A 22,972-nucleotide genomic window follows, 5' to 3' on the forward strand; every position below is an offset into this window, starting at 1 on the left:
GTACTGAGTCTGGAGTTCCTCCGGGATGGACCGCTGGACTGGGGTTCCAAAGAGGCGGCTGTTGTGGAAGTTCAGGGGTGGATCCTAAGCATCTTAGAAACAGGAGGTTGGAGGAGGATGGTCCTGCACTGGGCTTTCCAGGGCAAGTGGCTGTTTGGGGATCTCCGGAGGGAGCACCTGCAGTAAGGTTTACTAGGAGAGGTGGCTGGTTTGGGTCTCGATGGAGGTGGGTTCTGGGGGGTACACAGCTAGCTGGAGGATCCCCGGGGGAGGTGGCTGGCTTAGAAGTCCCAGCTCCGGAGGAAACTGATTATGATCCTCCCTCTTTCAGTGGAAACAACTGAATGTCTCAAGGAACTGCCGGTCCGGTAGACTCCCGCTCATTTCCAGTGTCTCAGAGGAGGTACCTTAAATGGGGATTTCTGGGGTGGCGGCTGAGCAACCCCAGGGCTGGCGGTTGTGGCGCTAGTCCCAGATGACTTGAGTTCCCGCGGAAGGGGGCAGCTGAGCCGCAGGTGCGTCGGAAGAGAACCGCGCGGCCCTTTCGCGGCCCTCGGGGTTTGTTTCAGGAGCGGATTTGAGCGGATCCCAGGAGCGCCCCCCGCTCCCGCCCGCAGGCACTCCGGCACTGCGCGTCCAGCCCCCGCCCCGTGCACCACGCCTTAAAGGGCTCGAAGGCCAGGGGCGCACGGCGGGAGCCACGGTCATGGAGGGGGCGCTTGCATCCAACTGGAGCGCCGAGGCGATCAACGGGAGCGCGGCGCCGCCGGGGGCCCAGGGCAACCGCACCTCCGGGCCGCCACAGCGTAACGAGGCCCTGGCGCGCGTGGAGGTGGCGGTGCTGTGCCTCATCCTCTTCCTGGCGCTGAGCGGCAACGCGTGCGTCTTGCTTGCATTGCGCACCACGCGCCACAAGCACTCGCGCCTCTTCTTCTTCATGAAGCACCTGAGCATAGCCGACTTGGTGGTGGCGGTATTCCAGGTGCTGCCGCAACTGCTGTGGGACATCACCTTCCGCTTCTACGGGCCCGACCTGCTGTGTCGCCTGGTCAAGTACCTGCAGGTGGTGGGCATGTTCGCCTCCACCTACCTGCTGCTGCTCATGTCGCTCGACCGCTGCCTGGCCATCTGCCAGCCTCTGCGCGCGCTGCGCCGCCGCACGGACCGCCTGGCCGTGCTCGCCACGTGGCTGGGCTGCCTGGTGGCCAGCACGCCTCAGGTGCACATCTTCTCGCTGCGCGAGGTGGCCGACGGCGTCTTCGACTGCTGGGCGGTCTTCATCCAGCCCTGGGGGCCCAAGGCCTACATCACGTGGATCACGCTCGCCGTCTACATCGTGCCTGTGATCGTGCTCGCCGCCTGCTACGGCCTCATCTGCTTCAAGATCTGGCAGAACTTGCGGCTGAAGACCGCGGCGGCTGCAGCCGAGGCGGCCGCGGGGCCCGAGGGCGCGGCGTCAGGCAGCGAGGGCCGCGCGGCTCTGGCACGCGTCAGCAGCGTCAAGCTCATCTCCAAGGCCAAGATTCGCACGGTCAAGATGACCTTCATCATCGTGCTGGCCTTCATCGTGTGCTGGACCCCATTCTTCTTCGTGCAGATGTGGAGCGTCTGGGACGCCGATGCACCCAAGGAAGGTATTGCGGGCAGGAAACCGGGAGGAGGGAGCGCGGCGGCGCGGGGCCCTGGTCTGGCTGCCTCTGAACGTCCAGGGTTCTGGGGACCTCATGGGGGAGAAATGGGTTTGGGAATCCTGGAGACCTGGATTCGAGTCATGGCCCCATCATCCGCTGGACAAGTGATTTTGGGCGTAAATTCTGAAACTTGGCTTCCTTTTCTGTAAAATGGCAATGATGATAAAAGTACCAGCTCTCCCCAGCAGTAGGGGGATGAAATGAGAAAATGCACGTAAAATCTTTAGCACAGGCTTTGGGCTGCATGTGGGACATTAGGTTTGCTATATGGACCAGGAAACAGGTTCCAGTAACTTGCCTTTCCCACCTGATTGGCGAGTGGGGGAGGTAACTTTCCAACCCAGGCCCCAGCTCAAGTTCCTTCCAAGTTAAGTTCTCTTTACATTGAACTTCCCCTTTAAGTCCAAGTCGGTCTGAACCGGTGAGGTCTAGTTTGGATCAGAGCAGAAGGAGGTGGTTAATTCCATTCCTCCAACCAAGCTCTGAGAAGGTGCCAGCAGGGCGTCTTGGGGTGCAGAGACTAGTCCCTGGACCCCTCTCCCAGTGGACGGGACAAGCTGTGCGAGTGGAGAGGTGAGTACTGCTGGGGCTGGGGACAGGCACCTGGGCTGGTGGTGCCCAGGAACCGGTAAGTAGCTCCTGCTGGGGGCGGGGAGTGGGGCGGGGAAGGGAGCGGGGATACAAACTTTCCCATTTGACTGGGGAGGCTAGGTGATTTCGGCAGGCAGGCAGGGAACGCGCCGTCCAGATTGGAGGACGGGGAGGTCAGGGCTGAGGGTGGCCAGGGGCCATCCTTGAGCTTGGGTGTCGGGGAGACCAGGAGAGCGTAGAATGGGAGGCTCTGTGGGGAGAGAACTTGGGGGAGCAGAGAGCGCCGGCCGCTGTAGGCTGTGGCCAGCGCTTGTGAGCTCTGAGCTGCAGGCAGCTCCACTTTCATCTCCCACAGTTCCAGTAGCTCATTTCCAAAGAGCAAAGGGGAAGGTGAGTGGTGGTGAATGACTTACACCTTTTGCCCGAGGTTAAGCATTAACAGTGCACTGGGGTGCCGGCGGCTTAAATGCTTCTAAGGAAAGGCTGAGGGGTTTGCTGTTATCCGTTCTGTCCCTGAGGTAGTGCACATGTCCCATTTCTGGACGGAATCACTAGTCCTCCCAACAGTCTCAAATACAACCATCCCGTGAAAGCGGAAATCTCCCTTCATTCAGCTGGATAAGTTTGCTTTGCTCTCTTCCCAAAATCACAGACTGCTGGCTTTACCCAACCTTCACAATTAGCCCAATGTCTGCCTTTGTGGCTGGAGCAGTTACCTAATTCAAATTGATTGAGCACCTGTGGAATGCCCGGCCGGGTGGTTTGCACGGTGAGGGCTGCTGTGAAGACTCAGCAGATCCAGCCTGGGCACACCCTGCAGAGGGGGTTCAGGGGTCCAGAGAGGGCAAGGCACTGGCTCCAGGTTACACAGCAGATGGGAAGCAGACTAGAATTGGGGTTTCCTCCCTAACCCTTGTTGCCCCAGTGCCAGGCTTCCTCTGAAGGGCAGACGACTAGGGCATTGAGATGAGTAAAAGCCAGTAGTGAGTGTTTCTAAATAAGGCATCAGGCCACACCTGTTTCCTGGGCAGGATCAAGAGATGCTAGACCCAGGTCTTGAGGAGCTTAAACACCAGCTCTCGAGGAAGTGAGAGCTGCACCCATTTAGAGCAGATATTGGGGAGACCTGGGATCTAGTCCTCCCTCCAGCCCTTACTAGCTGAAGGGTCCTCTTCTCCCCCTGGCACCTCAGTGTCTTGCTTTTAGAATGAGGGTGGTTCGGACTTCCATTGATTCATGGGGGATAATCCTGCTCTTCTCTCTTTGCTGCATCCTCCTGCCCCCCCCGCCCCGCCTCTCTCATTTATTTTCCTCCCTGCTGACCTTCCTCCCTCCTTCTCTCCCCCCATATGACTTCCATCCCCGCACCTGTGCCCCTCTGTCTCACTTTCCTTCCTAAAGAATGAGAATGTGTGATCCACACATGTCATAATCACTCAGTGAAGTTTAGATCTTTTCTACCCTTTAAAATGTGTTGAATGATTCATGTTTCTGACTTAAAGACAAGGCGCAGGGAGAGACATAGCTAGAGGGCGTCCCCAGCTGAAGTGGGGGCTGGAGGACTTTGGGGTACATGTGGTCCCCCGATGATTTCCTGAGTGAAACTGGCTTCTACTCAGGCTCCAGGAGCCTCAGGTCCCTTTGCTCCCTTTCCTGGTTCAGAGGAAAGAGTGGAGTCTCATGAAACACCCAAGTGCTCAGTTGCTCCTTGGCATTCTGTCCTGGGTGCTCTGCGCACAAATGCAAACAACAGGGGAGTCCTAATGCCATGGCTCCCAGCACCCCGCTTCCCCCAGCGTGTTGCCAGGGGTGGGCTTCCAGCTCACCCAGCACAGAGGACTTAGGTACCTGCCACTGGCCTGGTCAAGTCATTCCTCAGCCTCAGGGATACAGATCCAAGTGGATGGGACATGAGCCAGAAGCATGCCTGGTGCTCACTTGGCATTCATTTGAATAATTGCAAGTAGCAGGCTGAGCCATCCGGAATGCTGGCTTTTACAGTCACTTAGGAGACATGACTCAAGTCTAGAGGCTTTCGGCAAGTGGTAAGGAAGGAACAAGGCAGGGACGTTCGAGCTACTGGAGATTTTGATCAGCAAAGTGACATGGATGCGCAGCTCTAGCCTTTCTCTCCAAGAGGAAAGGAATTGACAAGAATGCAAACTGTCTAGATCAGGGCCCCAGGCTCTTCTCATCTCTTGGTGAGTGGGAAGTGCTTTGTGAACAGCATGACATCCTTCCTCGAAGCCCAGGGGCAGGCAGGCTCTGTGGGAGCAGGAGTGGGGCATCCTTCCCGCTGACACCTTTGTCATGAAAACCTCGGGGAGAACCAGCAGCTCCTCAACCTCTGACAGGTCAGGGGCTAACAGAGCAGGAGGAGAACTCGCATGTGCCCTGGAGGCTTCCTTGGGACTCCAAATTCCTCCTTCAGGAGGGTTCCCTACCCCTGCTGTTCTTGTGAAAATCAGATGCTCCTTTTCCTTCTCTCTCCTTGAGCAACTTCTTTCCCCATACACCTTCACTCCACCAAGCACTGCCTTTATGGGTTTAGAGCTCCTTGTTCCAAAAATAATTTGAGGAGAGCACAAAGATTTGGGGGATACCACAAGATAAAGTAGACATGAGGAAACTGGGAAGAAGGGGAAAGGATAGAAAAATAATAGCAATAACAAAAATAATGAAGGCTCTGTGGCAGGGTGGTGAGCTGTCCTTGAGGCTTCCTTTTCATCAGAGCCAAAGCAAAGAGGAAAACTCAATTTCAATCTTTCCAACATTCATAGGAAAAAACAGAAGAAAAACCTCAAGGGGAAGGGCTTGGGATTTCATGAGCCCCTCTCCTTGAGAGCAGCCCCATACTGCTGGGCCCTGCTTTGGTGCCGCTGCAGGAGGCAGGCTGGGACCAGTCACCCGGGGCAGGTTTGGAAAAGCCTTGGATGTAACTTTCAGGATCCAATTCCACAGCAAGAGATTTGACACCAGCCTTTTCCTTTGCGCTCAGTGTAATTTGCTTTGCTGCTGGTCCCAAGGACTCTGACCCCGGGGTGGTGCTGAGGGAGGTGGAGAGGAGATGGAGGTATCCAGTTGGCCAGGACAGCGGTGGGCACTGTAGGACCCCAGGTCCCAATGCAGGGAAAGAGCAGATGTTGGAGCCACGTGGCGGGCCTGTGTGTGGAGCCCACCCTGCCACTTTCTCCTGTGTGTCCTTGAGCAGGTAGTGTCCCTCTCTGAGCCTCAGCTTCCTCCTCTGTTATAATGAGGATGGCAAATCTATTCCTGGAGATGTTATGAGGATGATATGGTATGACCTGTCTTCCCCTCCCCTCTCCCCATTCTTCTTATTAAATGTTTTGTTTGCATTCTTGGGATTGACTATGAGAATTCTGGCACTTACTCCAGCTGGAGAAATGGACATTTTTCTCTTGAAAGCCTGGGTGGAGGGAGAAGCGGGGTGAAGGCAGGGTCTTCTGGACAGTAGCCAGTGTGTCCAGGGAGGTTGTTATTTGGAGAAGCATATTAAAGCCCGAGAGGTGAACTATGAGCCTTGTCATAGCAGGGACGCCACCTGTCCTGCTCACGGATGTGTGTTCTGTGCCTGGCACACGGCTGGCCGCCCATCCGAGCTCAGCCAGTGCTTGTTGAACAAACATGTGGGAGATGAGAGGAGGAAGGTGCAGGGGAAGGGGCAGGGATGGGTGTATAGAGTTGTACTCAAGAGAAATAAGGGCTTTCTGGGCAGCCCTCCGGCAAGAGAATTGGTGACTTAGTGAAGGAGTGTCCCACTACTGGGGGTAGTCAAACATCTGTCAAGGTCTTGCACCAGGAAGGAGGCTGAAATGCACAGGAGGCCTGGTTTTACATGTTTCCCCATCTGCAGAATGAGCTTCCCTGTTTCTGTGGAATTGTGGCCCCTCCTGTGTGGCCTGCCCGCCTTACCTTCCCTAGAACACTGTGCCCGAGGTGTGGGTGGGCTGGGTACCTTGGAGGGGCTTGCTCTTCAGGTGACCCACTGAGATGGAGAGCAGTGGGGACGGGGATGCAGGAGGAGATGAGACAGAGCTTTCCTTTTCTCAAGCTTGGTCCTTCTGGGCATGAATTGCAATTAGACAGGCAATTAGTGACCACAGTCTCATCCGATTGAGCAGTTGTGGATTCTTGTGTGCTCTTGGCTAATGCTGATGGTTTCTCCTTGGGTTTCTGCCCCCAAGATGACTTTATTTATTTATTTTTTACCCAAAGATTTGCTCAAAAACAGAAAGAAAAAAAAAAAAAAACCAAACCCAAAACAAACAAGCTTGTTGGGTGAGGCTTTGCTACATATATTTGTCTGTTTGATGGATGTCTGAGTGGGTTGGGGAGCAGGTGGGAGGTGGAGCAGGGGGCCCGGGAGGGCCCCAACTGCCAGAGCCCTGCGGGGGTGGGGGGATGGGGACAGCACTGGAGGTGGTAAGAGTCTCTTTCAGAGGCCTGGTCTCAGGCCATCTGTGTGATTTGGGGGCATGTCTCTGGGTGGTCTCTGGGCCTCTGTCATTCCTGCCTGAGCAGTGGGGACAATACCTTGTGATGGAACATGCCACCCTCTCTGGGCATCAGTTGCAGTGAAGTGAGGAGTTGGATTAGTTGAAATCAGTAGCCGCCCCTTTCTGAGTCCCGGACCCTGTGCCTGGCTCCATCTCTTATCCTCACCTAAACACAGCAAGGTAAGGGGGTGGTTTCCCCATTTTACACATGAGGAAACTAAGGCTCAGAGAGGCACAGACTGCTCAACAGCACAGGCGGGGCTGGGAACTGAACCCAGGTCATCCCATGCCTGGGAAGGCCAGACTGCTTCCCTCCTGCCCCAGCCCCTGTGCCCTCTGTGTGGCCCAGATGACTTGACTCCTGGGACCTCTTTCCTGTAACACCCAGCACACACCCACCCACTGAGCTATATCTGTGCTAACCGCCAGGCCCTTTCAGCAGTCTGGGTTCAAAGCCCATGTCTCTCCACTCCTCCCCGCCATCCACTGTCTTCCCTTAGTACCTCTCACCTCTCATGTCTCTATTTCCTTCCCTTTCCATCACCAGCTTCTCGGTTTAGAGCGGGTTTCTCAGCTTTGGCGCTGTTGACATTTGGGGGCAGATAATCTCTGAGTGTGGTGTGGGGTGGGGTGACCATCCTGTGTGAGGTAGGATGTTTAGTGGCATCCCTGGCCCCCACCTGCTAGATGCCACGAGCACCTCCCTGTGGTTGTAGCCACCAGAAATGTCCCCAGACATTGCCAGATGTCCTCTATGGAGCAGAATTGCCCTCGTTGAGAGCGCTGGTTTGGGCCCACTGTGTAGGCCTGGCCGGGACTACGGTCTAACAAATGAGTACCCTCACCACCTCCGCACTGGGCTCTGGCCAGTCCGCCTAGTGCGCCCAAGCCAGACCTGCTGACTTGCCACTTCCCGCAGGGCCTTTTGCTTTGCACGCAGGCTGATTCTCTTTCCGTCCCAGGAGCACCTACCTCAGTCTCTTCTGTGGAGACCCATCCTTCACAGTCCAAGTCCAATGTGTGGGCTGCTTTGTGCACAAATCCAGGGGGTTCCATTTACCTTATGGTCTGTGAGAATGGTGCTCCTAGGAGCTGTGCAGTGCACAATCTTAACAGCTGGATGTGGCGGCTTTGTCCCCTGGTCACTTTCATGAAGCTTTCCCTGTTTCCCCCAGCTGGGGTGTCCCTCCTCCTGTGAATGCCAGTGCACTCATTCTGCAGGCAGTTATTCAGCACTGCCCGAGGGTCCTGCACAGAACCTCTGCCTTGAGTTGTCAGTCTTCCCATGAGGAGAGCGTGCAAGGAGCCCTCCCTGGGCCCTCACCCACCCTCCTGTGGCACAAGCATGAATGTGGGGCGGTCAGGCCAAGGTTGGTCTCTGGGTATACCCACCGACCTCTGGGAGGGACAACCCTAGTTTCTGCCAGGATGGTTCCGTCCTATGTTGTGGCCAGATGGAGCCGTGGCAGTGACCCTGGGTGATTGACTCGACTTGCCTGGGACTCAGTTTTCAGGGGTTAAGAGTAGGGTTTAGGTTGTGGGGAGGGTGGAATGAATGGTGACACAGTACCTGGATGTAGTAAGTGCTCAGTAAATGCTTGAAAAAGAGACAAATTTCAAGCCATGTTGGGTCCCAAGGTCAGTCAGTGCAGTTGAGGAGGTGAATTGTTTTGAGCTCAGGAGTGCGTGCTAGCAGAGGGGTCACGTTCTCACTGAGTGGCGGCAGGCCCGGTGATGCTGGGAACAAGACTTAACAGGTAAAGGAAAGTTGCGGCCTCGCCTGGAGGAGGCAGTAGGGGAGGAGGTGGGGAGGTTCTAGCTCTGGGCTTTGGAAACCCAAGGGGACTCTTGCATGAGGGGTTGGGGGTGGGAGGGAGGAGTAACCAGGCAGCCTTTCATTCCCAGCCCCCGATTCCTGATTTCTGTGCTCCTGATTCCTGGCCACTGCAGACCAGCCTCTGCCAGCCCCTCCCTCTGTGGTCTGCTGGGAGCTGGCTCCTCCCACCTTTTTGCCGAAGCTTCAGTACCATGGGCCTCTGCACTCCGGCCATGTCTCATGCTGTAATGGTCACTCTTACTCATTCTCTTTCTTTCTCTCCACCTGACCTCAATATCTGAGTGTGAACCTAACTTTCCTGGAGGGAATTGCACTGGAGTCCAGCTGTCTCGTTAGGGGCCCGTCTCCCACTGTTACGCAGGGGAGTTGTCTTTTTGTCTTTCCAACACGCTAGTGGCAGTGACTGACCAGGACTTCCTGTCTGCTAGTTTCATGCTTCAGTTCAACTTAGTCGCTTATTGAACATTTCCTACTTTGCAATCTCTGCTGGCAACCAAGGACAGAGCCACAAATGAGTCACAGAACTCGACCACAGATTATAAACATAAACAATGACAATAGGAAGGGATGGTGCTGATTTATTTACCAAGTGCTGTGAATGCCCCAGGAGGCATTTGTTGATTTGGTCTCCCTGGGAAGAAATCAGGATTTCAGAGAGGAAGCAGCATTTAAAAGGGGTTTTGAAGGATGAGTAGGAGCTGGCTGTGCAAAGAAGCAGGTGCACATTCCATGTTGTGGTCACTGGACAGTTACTTTATTATCTTTTCCCATACTGGAGGAATACGTCTCAGACTTCAGTGTGCTCACAGATCACATAGGGGAACTTGTTAAATTGCAGATTCTGATTCAGTAGGTCTGGGTAGGGTCCAGGAGTCTGCATTTTTACAAACTCCTAAATGATGGCTGTGCATTATCCATGCAGCTGGCTCATTGGCTGCACATGAAATGATGAGGCTTTAATATATTAACACTGTTACCAAAATGTGTGGCTAGCCTTTACATGGGTGGCCCAAATTGGCAGCAGCGCCCTGTCACACTCTGAAGGGTAGACAGGGGCTGGTCGTTTGCAGGAAGCCCCAGCTCTTCTGCCTCCAGAATGTGGTTATTCTGTAGGTCCTGTGTAGTGGGCCCCACATGCCCCCAGATTTGAGCAGTGACATTAGAGAAACCCATTTAAAGCTCTGGAGCCCACAAATCTGGCTTTTATTGCTTATCATGATTTCAGAATACATGGCGAGATCCTACATCTGTGACTTTAACAATTCCGTTGTTGTAGATTGGTGGTCTGTTCAAAGAAGGTGCCCTGTAATACATATTAGAATTCAATTTTTATGTAAGTGCACATTGAAATATATATATATGAAATATATATGAAATATATATATATAAAATATATATATATTTTAAGTCTTTCAGTAGACCACAGTTTCCAAATTCCTACACAGTCTCTATCAGGATGAGAGACTTAGACCTGAATTCCCGCTCCCCTGGGAGAGAGGCCTGATTGGAGCGCTGGGGCCAGGAGGCCTTGAACTCAGTGATTGGTTTCTGGGGTGAGAGCCTCTTATGAAATTGATGAGCTTGATCTGATCCAGATGAGAGAAGTCAGATGAGCCATATGTCTTTGAATCGTATGAATACGGGAAACGTGTTAGTTACCCTAGGAACAACACAGCCAGAGAGGCCCTGGCCAGCTGCCCGTCAGCTGTTCTGGGCTAATTTGGGCGCATGGTGACGGTGCTGGTGATGGGTGGAGGGAGTGCCGGGAAATCCGAACAAGGGAGTTCTTGGGGCTTGAGTCAAGCCAGGCTGTAGGCGGATGGAACGCTGGGGGCACACTGTCCTCGCGTGGCCCTCTGCCGCCCATCTGGATGAATCACAGTGCTGGGTGTAAGTTCCGAGTTGTTTCTGTCCCCTGGGGTCAAATGCCCAGCAGGGGACATTTACTGTTGGCTGGCGCTGCTTAGTCCTCTGGCACATAGGAGCTGTGCTGGAAGATGATCCCTAGTCCCCAGCCTTGGGTCCCCCCACCCTCTCCCAGATCTACACCCCCCACCCCCCACCATTGACTGGGGTGGAAGAGACAGATGAGAATGAGCTCTCCTGGTGGAGACCCTCAAGTTCTGCTCTCGCCCAGGGTTGCACCCCTTCCCCTCTGGGGTTCTTACGTCACTGGCAGAGTAAGTTTTTCCAAAATGGACACTCTAGAGTTCCCCTGGGGTCATGTAATCTAATGCTAGGACTCCAGGTTTTGATTTTTGTTTTTTAAATTTTTGAAGTCATGGAAGAAAGGACAAAGGACAGTTTCTTGAATCAACCATAGACTAGGAGTCCCCAGCCTTGGGCTAGAAAAAATTACGGAGTTGATCATATTTCATATCTGTTAATAATAATAATAAAGTAACTTGAACAAACACTTTGCCATTCACAAAGCCCTTTTACACTTTTTTTTTTTCCAATTTTCTCAAAGTCCTCTGGGTGTCACTTCAAGGATGGGCGGCTCAAACAGTAGATGTGACTCAGGAAATGAGGTGGGAGGGGGGTTCAGACCCTGGGGGTTTGCATCTTGATCCTCTGTGAAGGGCTCCCCACTGGCCTGACCCCCCAGGAGTTGCTGGCTGCCACTCCTTTGGTGAGTCTGCTGATTGTGACTTCCAGGTCCTCCTTTTGTCCACACTGACTATATCATTGCTCTGCTTTGTGGAAAGTGTGGCCGGGGCCAGTGTCATGGGGCACTTAGGAGCTGGGCTGGCCCTTCAGGGAGGCTGGGATGAAGGTGAAGGGGTGGGCTTTGGTGCACTGGGTGTGGACTGCCCTGAGCAGGGTGTTATCCTCTGGAGGAACTCAGGGATGAGCACTTGCACCTAATATGGGACTGGGCATGGGTACCACAGCATCCACTGCCAGCCTGCCAGACTCCACTGAGTCTAGCCTCTGTAAGCCACCTTTTCAGTGTCCAACTGCAGCAACCTGCTGGGTGGCTGTTTTGAAAGAAGACAATCAGCACAGGAAGGATTTCAGGGTAGAAAAACCACCTAGGTGATGGCATGGCCCTAGGACTTGGTGCTGAAATGCAGGTGGGCAGGAGACAGGGAATTTTACAACAGAGAGACTGCAGCTCCTCACAGCTGGAATGACCAGGCTCTGTGTAAGCAAAACAGATCTTAGCACTGAGGTCTGCAGGGAAAGATCAGATACTCCCAGGACAAAAGCATCCTCATGCATCAGCTGGAAGAAGACAGGAGCCTTCTTGTCTAATGCTGCGTCATTGCTTCAGCACACCTTTGACCTAGTGGGGCCCCAGGCATTGCCCTTGTCCTCTCCAAAGATGGCCCACTGTTTCAGTCTGTTTAAACCCATCAGGAAATTAGAAGCTAGCTGAGAAGGGCAGACCAGCTCTGCGGGTTACACTAGTGGGGCAGGGGGTGGGGGTGGGACTTTTGAGCCAGCACAGAATCGATGTATAAGCCGACCTTCTCGGCCATGCAGTCTGACCCAAAAGCCACACTGGACAGACATCGCCATATGGCAGTGCAGCCTCCAGAAGCTCCGACGGTGGTGCCGAGTCCCATGCCCCACGCTGGGTCTCTGCCTCAGTTGCCAGGACACAGCCCAGCTCAGGGAGCAGCCTCTCCCCGTTGTTCCACACGTCGGCCCTGACTCTCTTATTGATAAGAGAAGTGACATTTATTGGGCATGCACATATCATTGTAGTGAAGATAAAAGTTAGCTAAGCTTTATTAAGTACCAGGAATCAGGGTGAGCACTTGGCATCCTGTCTGGTTAAACTTTGCAATGATTCTGTAGAGAAGTTCTTTGTATTATTCCCATCTCGCAGGTGGAGAAGCTGAGGTTAAGAGAGGCTCGCTGACTTGCCCTAGAATGCATGGGTGAAGGGTGCCAGAGCCAGGGTTTGTGCCAGGTCTGGGTACTTTTTAAAAGCAACGGCATCACTCAGTTCTGCTTCCAATGATTTGGGGAAAAGTGGGCTGAGCTTGCCTGGGGGGGGGTCTGCCCCTCCCTTTTCTGAGTTGTTTCCCTCTACTTTTTAATATCTGCTCCTCCCACAGGCATCTAGATAAGGACAGGCTAACTTTTTCTCTAAAAGGCCAAACAGTAATATTAGGCTTTTGGGATATAAGGTCTCTGTAACAACTACTCAACTTTGCCCTAGGAGTGCAGAGGCTGCCATTGGCAATATGTAAATGAATGGGCTTTGCTGTGTTTCAATAAAACATTTACAAAAACAAGCAGTGGGCAGGGTTTGCCTCCCACACCTTTTGTGTCTAGACCTGTAGACATTTCTGCCAGGGAGGATACTGGTCCAATAGGAGGCAGAGTGTTTCCCCTCCCAAGTTCACTGGATTTTAAAAGACCATCACTGGGAGCTGGGCAGTGTTTAGCCTCTGAGGGGGCCCACGTCTGTTCTGGGAAAGGGGGATTGCTCTCTGACTCTGTCCTTCAAATCATACCATGAGGGTGATTGCCCAGCAATCCGGTTAGGGAACTAGCCGGAACCAGCCTGACGTGTGAATGCCGACCTTGCTTTCCAAGGCCTCAGACTTCATTTACTTTCAAGTAGGAGCACAGGGTGACTTGCTGTGTGTCCTTGGGGAAGTCACTTCCCTTCTCGGAGCTTCACTTTCCTCATATATAACATGGGGATAAGGCTGCTTTGAACACTGTTGTGTTCTGCGGAAGCTTGAGCCATGATTCCGGTGGTCGACTGACTGCATTGTCATGTGCTCCCTTGGAAACAACATCACAAAATGCCAAGGACAGCATTTCTGTGCTTTGTTCCTGTTCTTCAATCCTAGGACGCCTTTCTAGCCACCAGAAAGGGCAGTGTTGTAACCTAAACAGGATACAGTAAGCTCAGAAAGTAGATGAGGTGCAGTGAGTCACTCGCCTGCTCAGAAACCAGTAACTCCCCATTGCCTGTAGATTCAAGTTCATGCTCAGCCTGAATTCAAGGTCCTCCTCCTCCGCTTGGATCTTTCCAGTCTCTTCCCCCCTTGAACCCTCCCTCCCCAAGCCTGGCAGCCCCCGAATGTGCTTGGTCTCACTCACGTGCCTTTATTCCTGCTGCTTCCTTCCTTGGGAATGTCCTACATAGCCTGTTTTTTTGTTGTTTTTTTTTGTTTGTTTGTTTGTTTTTCACAAACAGCTTGAAACACCACTGCTGAGGACCCATATCTTTGGTTGGTTAGGATATTGCCAACTTTTTAACAAGTCCAAATGTGCCTTTAGCATTTGGCAACTTGACATGAGCAGGTTCAGCTTAGAGGGTCATCCTTTCCCGAGAGCCAGGCCAGGCTGGTCATTTGTGTCTGTGGCCACCAGGTCGGGGCAGAGATGCTGGCTGTGGTCCCAGCTCCTCCCATCCACTTGAAGGTAGAAAAACTCCACGTGGCTACTTGGGGATTCCTTAACTGTTTGCTTTTTTGTGATTACTGTTTCTTTAGGTTGTTTTTTAAAAATAGGATAAACAAGTTAAAATATCCAAATGTCAAGAGTGAGGCAAGCAGCTGCAACAGCTAAGATTATGCCGTATAATTCTGTACAGCTGGGTGAAACGTGCTGCCCCTCAGTCCACGTGAGGACTTTGCCCCTAAGACGTCCTTCTACCCGTTTCATAGCTTTCTACACGGATGTTCATCCCTTGTGTCTGACAGTTTACTTCTCAGTGCCTTGCTAAATGTTGACGTTCATGTGTTGATTTTGCCTATTTCATTCTATATGTTTCATGAGGATTTTGAGGACATTCTAGTTTCAGTCTTGGTGATGTCACTAGAATTTCTCAACTTAAATTCCTCTTTTTCTGACCCCTCCAAATCCAGTGTCTCTTTTTCACTCTCTGTTAGAGAAAGTGAGGAATTCAAAAGCTCTGGCTTCCCCCTCCCCACCCCAACCCTTTACTTTTCTACTTTTCTTTTCTTTCCTAGTTTAGTTTAAGGATTAGACTCCACTCCTTTGCTTCCTAAACGTTTTCTTTTGCAAGACGTGGGGCTTTGTGCGTTGTGGCTTGCTTTTGTTCTAACAGGTGCACCAGGTAATTAGAGCAGCGGTTTCAGACTTGCGTCAAAAGGGGAGGAGGGCTGTTTATGACACAGTACTGAGCATCACCCCCGGGAGTCTGATTCGGTAGATCTAGGGTGGGGCCTGAGCTTGTACTTTTCTAACAACTTCCCAGGTGAGCCGGGAACCCCACTTTGAGAACCACTGAATTCCTCTTACAATCACCCTCCCCCTTTGGCACTTGGTGACTTTGCTGACAGATGTCTCTGTGCTCAGCCTACATTGGTGGTGGCATCCAGATCTTGCAGCTCCAGTGTCCCTGTGAGAAATGCTTCCCTGGATCGAGCTCTTGAATTCTGGGGCTATTTCTTGAAAATTTTTTGCAGAAAATATTGAGGACTAAATATCAGATTTTCCAAGCCTTCTGGCAGCGCCTTCACTCACAAAGATGTGTCTGTGAACAGCGTTCTTGGGAACATTGTTTTCCTCATGAATTTCTAGGGGGGGTGTCTGTACTTCTCTGCTGGTGGGGGTGTCTGCAGTTTGTCAGATTTAAGGCCATTGAAAGAAACCCAGATTCCCACCCCTCAGCTGGAAGTTCTCAGGAATTTGTCTTCCCCTTTGAAGCTTAAATTTGTGACCAGCAATGTCTTGAAGTTGCTTTCTGATCATTAATCTGGTCTGAAATTCAGTAAGTCTTCAGTGTAACAGCTTCTGCACAGTTCCTCATAGAATTTCAGTGCCCTCTTTTCCTGTTCAAGTCCTATTGGTCGTGCTGAAGCAGTGCTCTTAGGGGTGTCCTCACAGAAACGCTTCCTCGGCTGTGAAGACAGCAGGTGCTTTCTTGCTTCCATGCCTTTGCCTGTGCTGTTCCTTCTGCCTGGAGTGCCCTTCCTCCCCTCTCCGCCTGGGAAGCTCCTGAGTGTCCTTCAGATACCAGTTCAGATGCTGGTGCCTCTGGGGCCGGCCACGATTTACTCTCAGAGCGAATTCACCCACCTCGGTGTGCCCACCTGACCCATACCGTGCCCAGCTCATGGGGCTGCACAGTTTACTTTCGTGTCCCAGCGCCTAGCCTGGCACCTGGCACGTGGTCGTGATGGCAGTGTCCGTGTGTTGGGCACCGGCTGTGCCAGACGCTCTTTCACCCTCGTAGCCCCCCGACGAGCTTTGTGGGCTCTTGTTATCCCCATTTAAAGACTAGGAAACAGCAGTTTCTTGGGGAATTACTTTGTTGCTGGCAGGGCTGGAATATAAACTCAGTCTGGCAGCTTCTGACTCTGTGCCCCTGGACTCTCTGAGTAGGAGGCACTTGATATTTGCGGGCTGAGTAATGAATGCACAGGTGGCCATGCTGATGGAGAAAGGACAGGGATGCTTCCAGGGCTGGGCAGAGCCAGGGAAGGCTTGGGGGGCTGGCTGAGTGCACCCCCAGCACAAGCATATGGAAAGAAGGAAGGCAGACTTCGTCTCTTAAGCTCTCCGTCTTGCGACCCATCCCCTGGCACCTGTTCTCAGGAGACAAGGCTGAAAGCCCCAGTAGTGATGCCCTGTTCTCCCCGCTCCCTCCTGCAGCCTCAGCGTTCATCATTGCCATGCTCCTGGCCAGCCTCAACAGCTGCTGCAACCCCTGGATCTACATGCTCTTCACCGGCCACCTCTTCCACGAACTCGTCCAGCGCTTCCTCTGCTGCTCCTCCAGCCGCCTGAAGGGCGGCCGCCCTGGAGAGACGAGCGTCAGCAAAAAGAGCAACTCATCCACCTTTGTTCTGAGCGGGCACAGCTCCAGCCAGAGAAGCGGCTCGCAGCTGCCCACCGTGTGACCAACCGGCGGGGTCAGGACCGCCCCCCTTGGCTTGGGTTGTGCGACAGGGACAGTCTGGCCCTTGGTGGCTGCACACGTGTGTATATAAGGTATCTTTCAGTTTGGACCCCTCCACACCCTGGTGGAGCTGGAGTAGGGTGGGGCATTGGGACCTGCAGTGGGGAAGCCGTCTCACGGGGGAAGATGATAGGGCGGCTCAGTTGTCAGACAAGCCCTGGAGCCCCCCTGGGCTCCCACGGTACTGCTGCTACCCTGACCCCACTGCTACCCCTGGCTACTGAATGGGCTTTTTTTTCCCCTGGACCTGTGATTTCACCCCAGTATCCTTTCACTCCTTTATCCTGGGATCACGTGAAAGGTGGTATGTATAGGATTGGTGACCAAATGGGTGTGGAAGCCTGGCATTCTGAGCTTGGGGTAAGGGGTGGGAATGGGAGCTCGGATGGAGGGTGGTGCTCACATCCCCCCTGGCCTCAGAGTCCTTTAGCCTTCGAGTGGGAAGGTGCTAGCATCCTTGAGCGCCAGCTTGCCAGAAGGTGGCCCTAGGAGCCAGGGATTCTCTTGAGAGAACGTTCAGCACAGACAGTCAATTAAAACTTGGGTTAAAAATATTTAAGACCGGGTGGTGTATATAGCTCAGTGGTAGAGTGTGTGCTTAGCATGCACGAGGACCTGGGTTCAACCCTCATTACCTCCGTTACAAAAAATAAAAGTAAAAAAATGTTTTAAGAAGCTACTACTTAAGAAACCATGGTGAAAGAAAAATAAAAGTCATCCAAATTGGAAAAGAAGTACATAGAAGATTCTAAGGAATTCATACACAGAGATGCTCACGCAAACCCATTACAACTAACACATAATTGCAGGTTGCAGAGTACTAGGTCAAGACAAAAATCAGTTGTTTTTCTTTACACTAGCTATGACCAGTATGAAAATGAAATTAAGAAATAATTCCATTTATCATAATGTCAGAAAGAATAGAAATAAATTTAATGAAAGAAATGCCAGACTTATACTCTGAAAACTACAAAATATCATTGAGAGAAATAGAAGTCTTAAATGGAAAGACATCCTGGGTTCATGGATCAGAGACTTAAATATTGTTAAGGTAACAGTACTCTCCAAATTGATCTATGGATTCAGTGAAATCCCTATCAAAATCCTAGCTGGCTTTATACAAATTAATAAGCTGATTCTAAAATTCATATGGAAATATGAATAGCCACATAAACCTTGAAAAAGAAGAACAAAGTTGGTAGAGTCACACTTCCTGGTTTCAAGGCTTACTCCAAAGTTACAGTAATTAAGAGAGTGTGGTGTAGACCAAAGGATAGACGTATACACCAGAGGAATGGAATAGAGAGTACAGATATAAACCATTACATCTGTGGCCGACAGACTTTTGACAGGTGTGACAAGAGAATTCAGTAGGGAAGATCGTCTCTTTGATATATGGTGCTGGATATCCACATGCAAAAGAATGCAGTTGGACCCCTACCTCACATGGTATGCAAAAGATAACTTGAAAGTGCGTCAACCTAAAGGTAAGAGCTAAAACTATAAACATCTTAGAAGAAATCAGGGCTAAATCTTTGTGACCTTGGATTAGGCAACAGTTTCTTAGAGATGACACCCAGAACACAAGTAAAGGAAGAATAGATCAACTGGACCTCATCCAAAAGGGGTGCAAAACTTTTGTGCTTCAAAGGGCACTATTAAGGAAGTGAAAAGATGGAGGGGGGAGTGCGTATAGCTCTGTGGTAGAGCACATGCTTAGCATGCATGAGGTCCTGGGTTCAATCCCCAGGACCTCCATTAAAAAAAAGAAGAAGAAGAAAGTAAAAAGACAATTCACAGAATGAAAGAGAATATTTGCCAATCATACACTTGTATCCAGAATATATCAAGAACCCTTACAATTTAACAATGCAAAGCCAAATGACCCAATTTAAAAAATGGGTGAAATATTCGAAGACACACATGACTAGATGTATTTCCGTATCTTCTCCAAAGAAACTATATGAATGGCCAATAAGCACATGAAAAGACCTTCAGTATTATGACTCATGAGGGAAATGCAGATCAAAAGCACAGTGAAATACCACTGCACACCCACCAAGATGGTTCTCATCAAAGAGATGGGCAAGAACAGGCGGTGGCAGGGACGCAGGGAAACTGGATTTCTCAGATACCGCTCGCGGGAATGCAAAGTGGCACGGCCGCTTTGGAGAACAGTTTGGCAGTTCCTCAGAAAGGGACCCGTAGAACTACCTTATGAGCCGGAAGTGCTACGCCTAGGCCTTCACCCGAGAGAAGTGAAGTCGCGCACACACACACACTTGTCCACAAGTGTTTATAGTGCTCTAATTTATAATGGCCCCAAGCAGGAATAACCAAATGTCTATCAGCTGTTGAATGGGTAAATACAGTTTGTCTGTATAATGGCACATTATCCAGCTAGAAAAAGAAACAAAGTACTGACACAGATCCCAACGTGGATGAACCCTGAAAACATCAGGTAAAGTGAAAGGCGCCATTGCAAAAAGCCACATAGGTGGTTCCATTCACATAGGTGAAGTGTCCGCAAAGCCTACGGAGACAAACTATAGAACAGTGGTTGCCAGGGGCTGGAGGCTCGCGTGGATGGGGAGTGACTACTAAGATACAGGGCTTTTTTGGAGATGATGAAAATTTTCTGGAATTAATGATGTGCACGATTTTGAGACTGCTAAAAACTACTGAATTAAATACTTTAAAAATTAAAAAAAAAATCTTTACCAGCTGGATTCAGAGGCAGCCAGCTTGAAGGATGAATTCCTTGAAATCTCTTACCTCCCAGAATTTTTGTTTCCATGTGACTAACCATTTCAGAAGAACCCATGGTTTTCATTCTTAGTTTTTTCCTGCAAGAGGTGGTATTTCCTGTTTGCCCCAAAGCACCAGCAGTGATGTTGCCTGCGACCTGCTCTAGGGAAGGCCGAAGTGATGCCTTGTAGCTGTGGACTGCTGTGTTTTATTCAGAAGAGCATCACCGAGGGTCTCAGGTTTTACTTAATCTGGTAAACAGGTTCTCAAATGTCCTCTCAGTCTTGAGCTGCAAAGTGACCATGTCCAAGAAATACCTTGAGTCATCAAATACAGGACATTATAGGAGGTTTCTCGACTGAAACTGGCCAGCTCAATGGTGTTCTGGAGCACTTTTTTTTTTATAATTTTCACACATATTTTTGGGCTCACTGTGGCACAGCAGGAGCACTTCCCAAAGCCACAGATCTCTCTCCATGAACACTTCCCCTTCTCCCTCCACACTGCATTATACACACACGTTCGCACATGTACATGCACAGCAGAAAGAGCTAGCAGGGCCCTCTTGCTAAGAAGAGAGGCGTACACTGAAATGCCGGTTTTCAGAACCCCAGCGTTTAGTACAGGATCTTCAGTGCTAACTGGGGACTGAAGACAGTGTCATCTTTGGACCGAAATGCGTTGTGCTGTTGCTGTCACCAGCCAGTCCTGGCTTTTTGGGAAACTGACAGGATGCTGGTTTGGGGTCTCAGTGCCCATGTCCAGGACCCAAGTGCACCCTGGATGCAAATGCAGCGATGCTTGGGTCTGTGGGCATCTGAGCCTCTCTGCTCACCAGCCAAAGATGCCCGGTCTCTGCTGTCCCCGGGGAAGGTGCGATCCTAGCAGCCACCAGAGGCCACTGGGGATCAAAGAGACCATTGCTCAGTAGATTTTCCTGACCACGGACACAATCTTGCCGAGAACGCTGGAACTGCAAGGTTCTTCGGACCAGAACCAACTGGGATGCTTTTCTCATTCTCCTGCTGTGAAAGCTCTGGATGGGACCTTGATTCTCACGATGACACAGGGGGTTTGCTTTATAGAAAATCAGTGACATTTGCTTTCAGCCGCACCACTGGCTACATGCCCCTTCCCTCACAGTCTCATTCTGGAGAGTATTTTGTCATCTCTTTCTCCTTCCCTAAGTCGAGCCTGGAAAAACGACGGCAGGGGCCAGGACGCTGCCTCAGGCTTAGTGGTCTCTGTCCTCCTCCTCCAGACCCCGCGCCTGAGGTCTTCCAATCACCTTTGCCTGCAGTTTCAGACCTGTTTATAAACCTAACGTGTGGCTGGAGGGACCAATACATTGGAGTGTGCAGATTTTCTTCTGCAATGTTTGTCCTGATGGTCCAAAGTGAAGTGCGAACACTGGCAGACCCTGAGCCTTATTACTTCTTTAGGCCCTGAAAAAAAATCTGCCGCAACATTTGGTCTCCTTTTGGGGTGGGTCTGCGGGTTGTGTCTGCGGGAGGCTGCCCTTTACGAAGATCCTAGTCTCAAAGCACTTAACCTTTTGTACTTAATTGTCATGAAATGCCACTAAATGCAAAATGTGAATTCCTCAGTTTTGTTCTACTTGGTGGCTTTCTGTGGTACCTCCTGTCTGTGCCAGTTGGTGAATAATGTGCCCAATAATGAGATGCCTGCATCATTAGCTGCTTTATAAAAGGTGCACTGAATAAACATGTTTTTTCATACATGGCTTTGTCCTTCTTTTGCCTCCTGGGAACAGTGTCCGTTTCAGGTGGCTTGTGGACTTGAATTCCCTTGTGGGGCTTCCCTTGAATACCCCAATCTGCCTGATGATGACAGAGGTGCATCGGGGCTGTGTGGGGTGGGAGGAGGGGCCCTGGTCCATTCTCTTCAGTCACAGGTATTCTGATTGCTCAGAGTTCTGTCAGAAGATGCTCTAAGACCCACCAGCAAAACCTCTTGTATGATGTAGCCACACACACTGCGTCGCAGTCTAACTCGGCACAGTGGGATTCTAGATCATTACCTTGAAGGGACCCTAATGCGTATTTCTTCAAGTGGGATAAGGGGTCACTTGCAGAATCACAAATGGGTTTATGTCCCTTCCTGGGCTCCACTACTGAATCACCTTTTGAAGCTTGGACCCCAAACCTGCAACTTAAACAGGAGACCCTTCTGAGCCAGATGTAGCGAATGAGAGAGCGTGGAACCCCACCTTCCCCACCTGGCCACTCTCATCGCCCTCCTGCCCCCCGCGGTGTGCTGTCTCGTGGGCTGCTTGGTGGAGGTGGTCCCAGAAGGAAGAAGCCCTCAGACAGACATGTATCTAGATTTGTGTCCTCTCTCCAGCCCCATGAACTTCATGGGTGATCAAGCCCCTGCCGCAGCCTGGCCCTTAGAGGAGAACGAGCTTGAAAAATTGGAGTCAGGGTCAAGCCAGGTTATAGCCAGTGCCAGGAGGGCAAAAGTCTTGGCATAACCCACTATTCCAAGTCTGAAATGGGAGGCCTAATGACGTGAGAGATGTTTGAGGGGCAGGCCCTTCGAGGGGGTGTAATTTTGGCTTTAATTCTTTCAGCAGGAGGAGCCTGGCCTCGCTGAGTCCACTTGAGAACATGCAGGGCCGTTGGTAGATCAGAGAGCAGTGGGCTGGAACCACAGCATCAGTGTGACTAGCTCTGCACCTTTTGGCAAGTCTGCTGACCCCTCTGGGCGATAACTTTCTTGTTTGCAAGAAGTAAGGGATGAATGATGAGTGTTTAGCAGTAAAATATACCGATATCTGCAGCTTATTTAAAAAGGCATAAAGATGAGATGGGTGGATGATAGATGGATAGAGATGCAACAAAGCAGGAGCAGTGAATGGGAGTTGTCGAGCCTAGATGGTGGGTAGATAGGGGTCCACAGCAAATCTTTTCAACATTCCTCTGCGTTTGGAAATTTCATATTAAGATACTTGAAAAAACAGAAACAGGTAAAAAGTTAGAGCTGACATGGACATTAGAGATCATCTCAAGGATGGTAAAATTGAGGCCAAAGAAGGCAACTAGGAGGAGAAGCAGGAACAGAACTGAAGCTGCCTGTGCTGTCTTTGGGGATTGGGGGATATTGGTCTAAACAGGTTTCATTACTGCGGGACTTGTCAGAGCTTTTAATGTACTAATGTCTGTTGAAAATCTCTTGAGAGAAATATATGGCACTTTCCAAACAAATTTAAGTACAAAAGCTACCCCCTTTCCTTTTTCTTAGGGCTAAGTTCTGGATGACACACTTGGGAAAAGCATCCCTAGAGAATGTAAGATTTTTGTTTGGTTTGTTTGTTTTTCTGGTGGATGTCGGTGGGCAAGAGGGGGGCATGCCCTTTCTGTTGCTTTTAATTTCCATGGTGAGGCCACACAGGCACAAATTGGACCTTCTGCCCTCATCACATCTCTTGGGGCTGAGGGTGTACGTGCCAAGAGGCGATATCAGGGGCTCAGTGTCTGAGTCAAAGGGGAGGTTCTGAGGGTTTTGAACCCAGGCCCTCCCTCAGTGGTGCCCAGGAAGTTGTCACCTGCCCCTTCCAGCCCAGGGGCCATTTTCTTCTATTAGTGACCACTGCTGGCCCAGGGGCAACAGAAGTCGGTGGGAAATAATCTCCCAAGGAACACGGAGGGAGCAGGTACCCAGCAAA

General features: G+C 51.1%; 1 protein-coding gene across 1 annotated transcript; it reads left to right on the plus strand.

The window, feature by feature from the left end:
* Positions 1-655: 655 nt before the first annotated feature.
* Positions 656-20,995, plus strand: OXTR (oxytocin receptor). The gene is made up of 2 exons (XM_010985013.3): positions 656-1,634; positions 16,230-20,995. Exons 1-2 carry the CDS (start codon positions 707-709, stop codon positions 16,475-16,477), a joined length of 1,176 nt encoding a protein of 391 aa, XP_010983315.3. The 5' UTR covers positions 656-706; the 3' UTR covers positions 16,478-20,995.
* The last annotated feature ends 1,977 nt before the right edge of the window (positions 20,996-22,972 follow it).

The sequence above is a fragment of the Camelus dromedarius genome, chromosome 17, assembly GCF_036321535.1.
Source record: "Camelus dromedarius isolate mCamDro1 chromosome 17, mCamDro1.pat, whole genome shotgun sequence".
NCBI lineage: Eukaryota > Metazoa > Chordata > Mammalia > Artiodactyla > Camelidae > Camelus > Camelus dromedarius.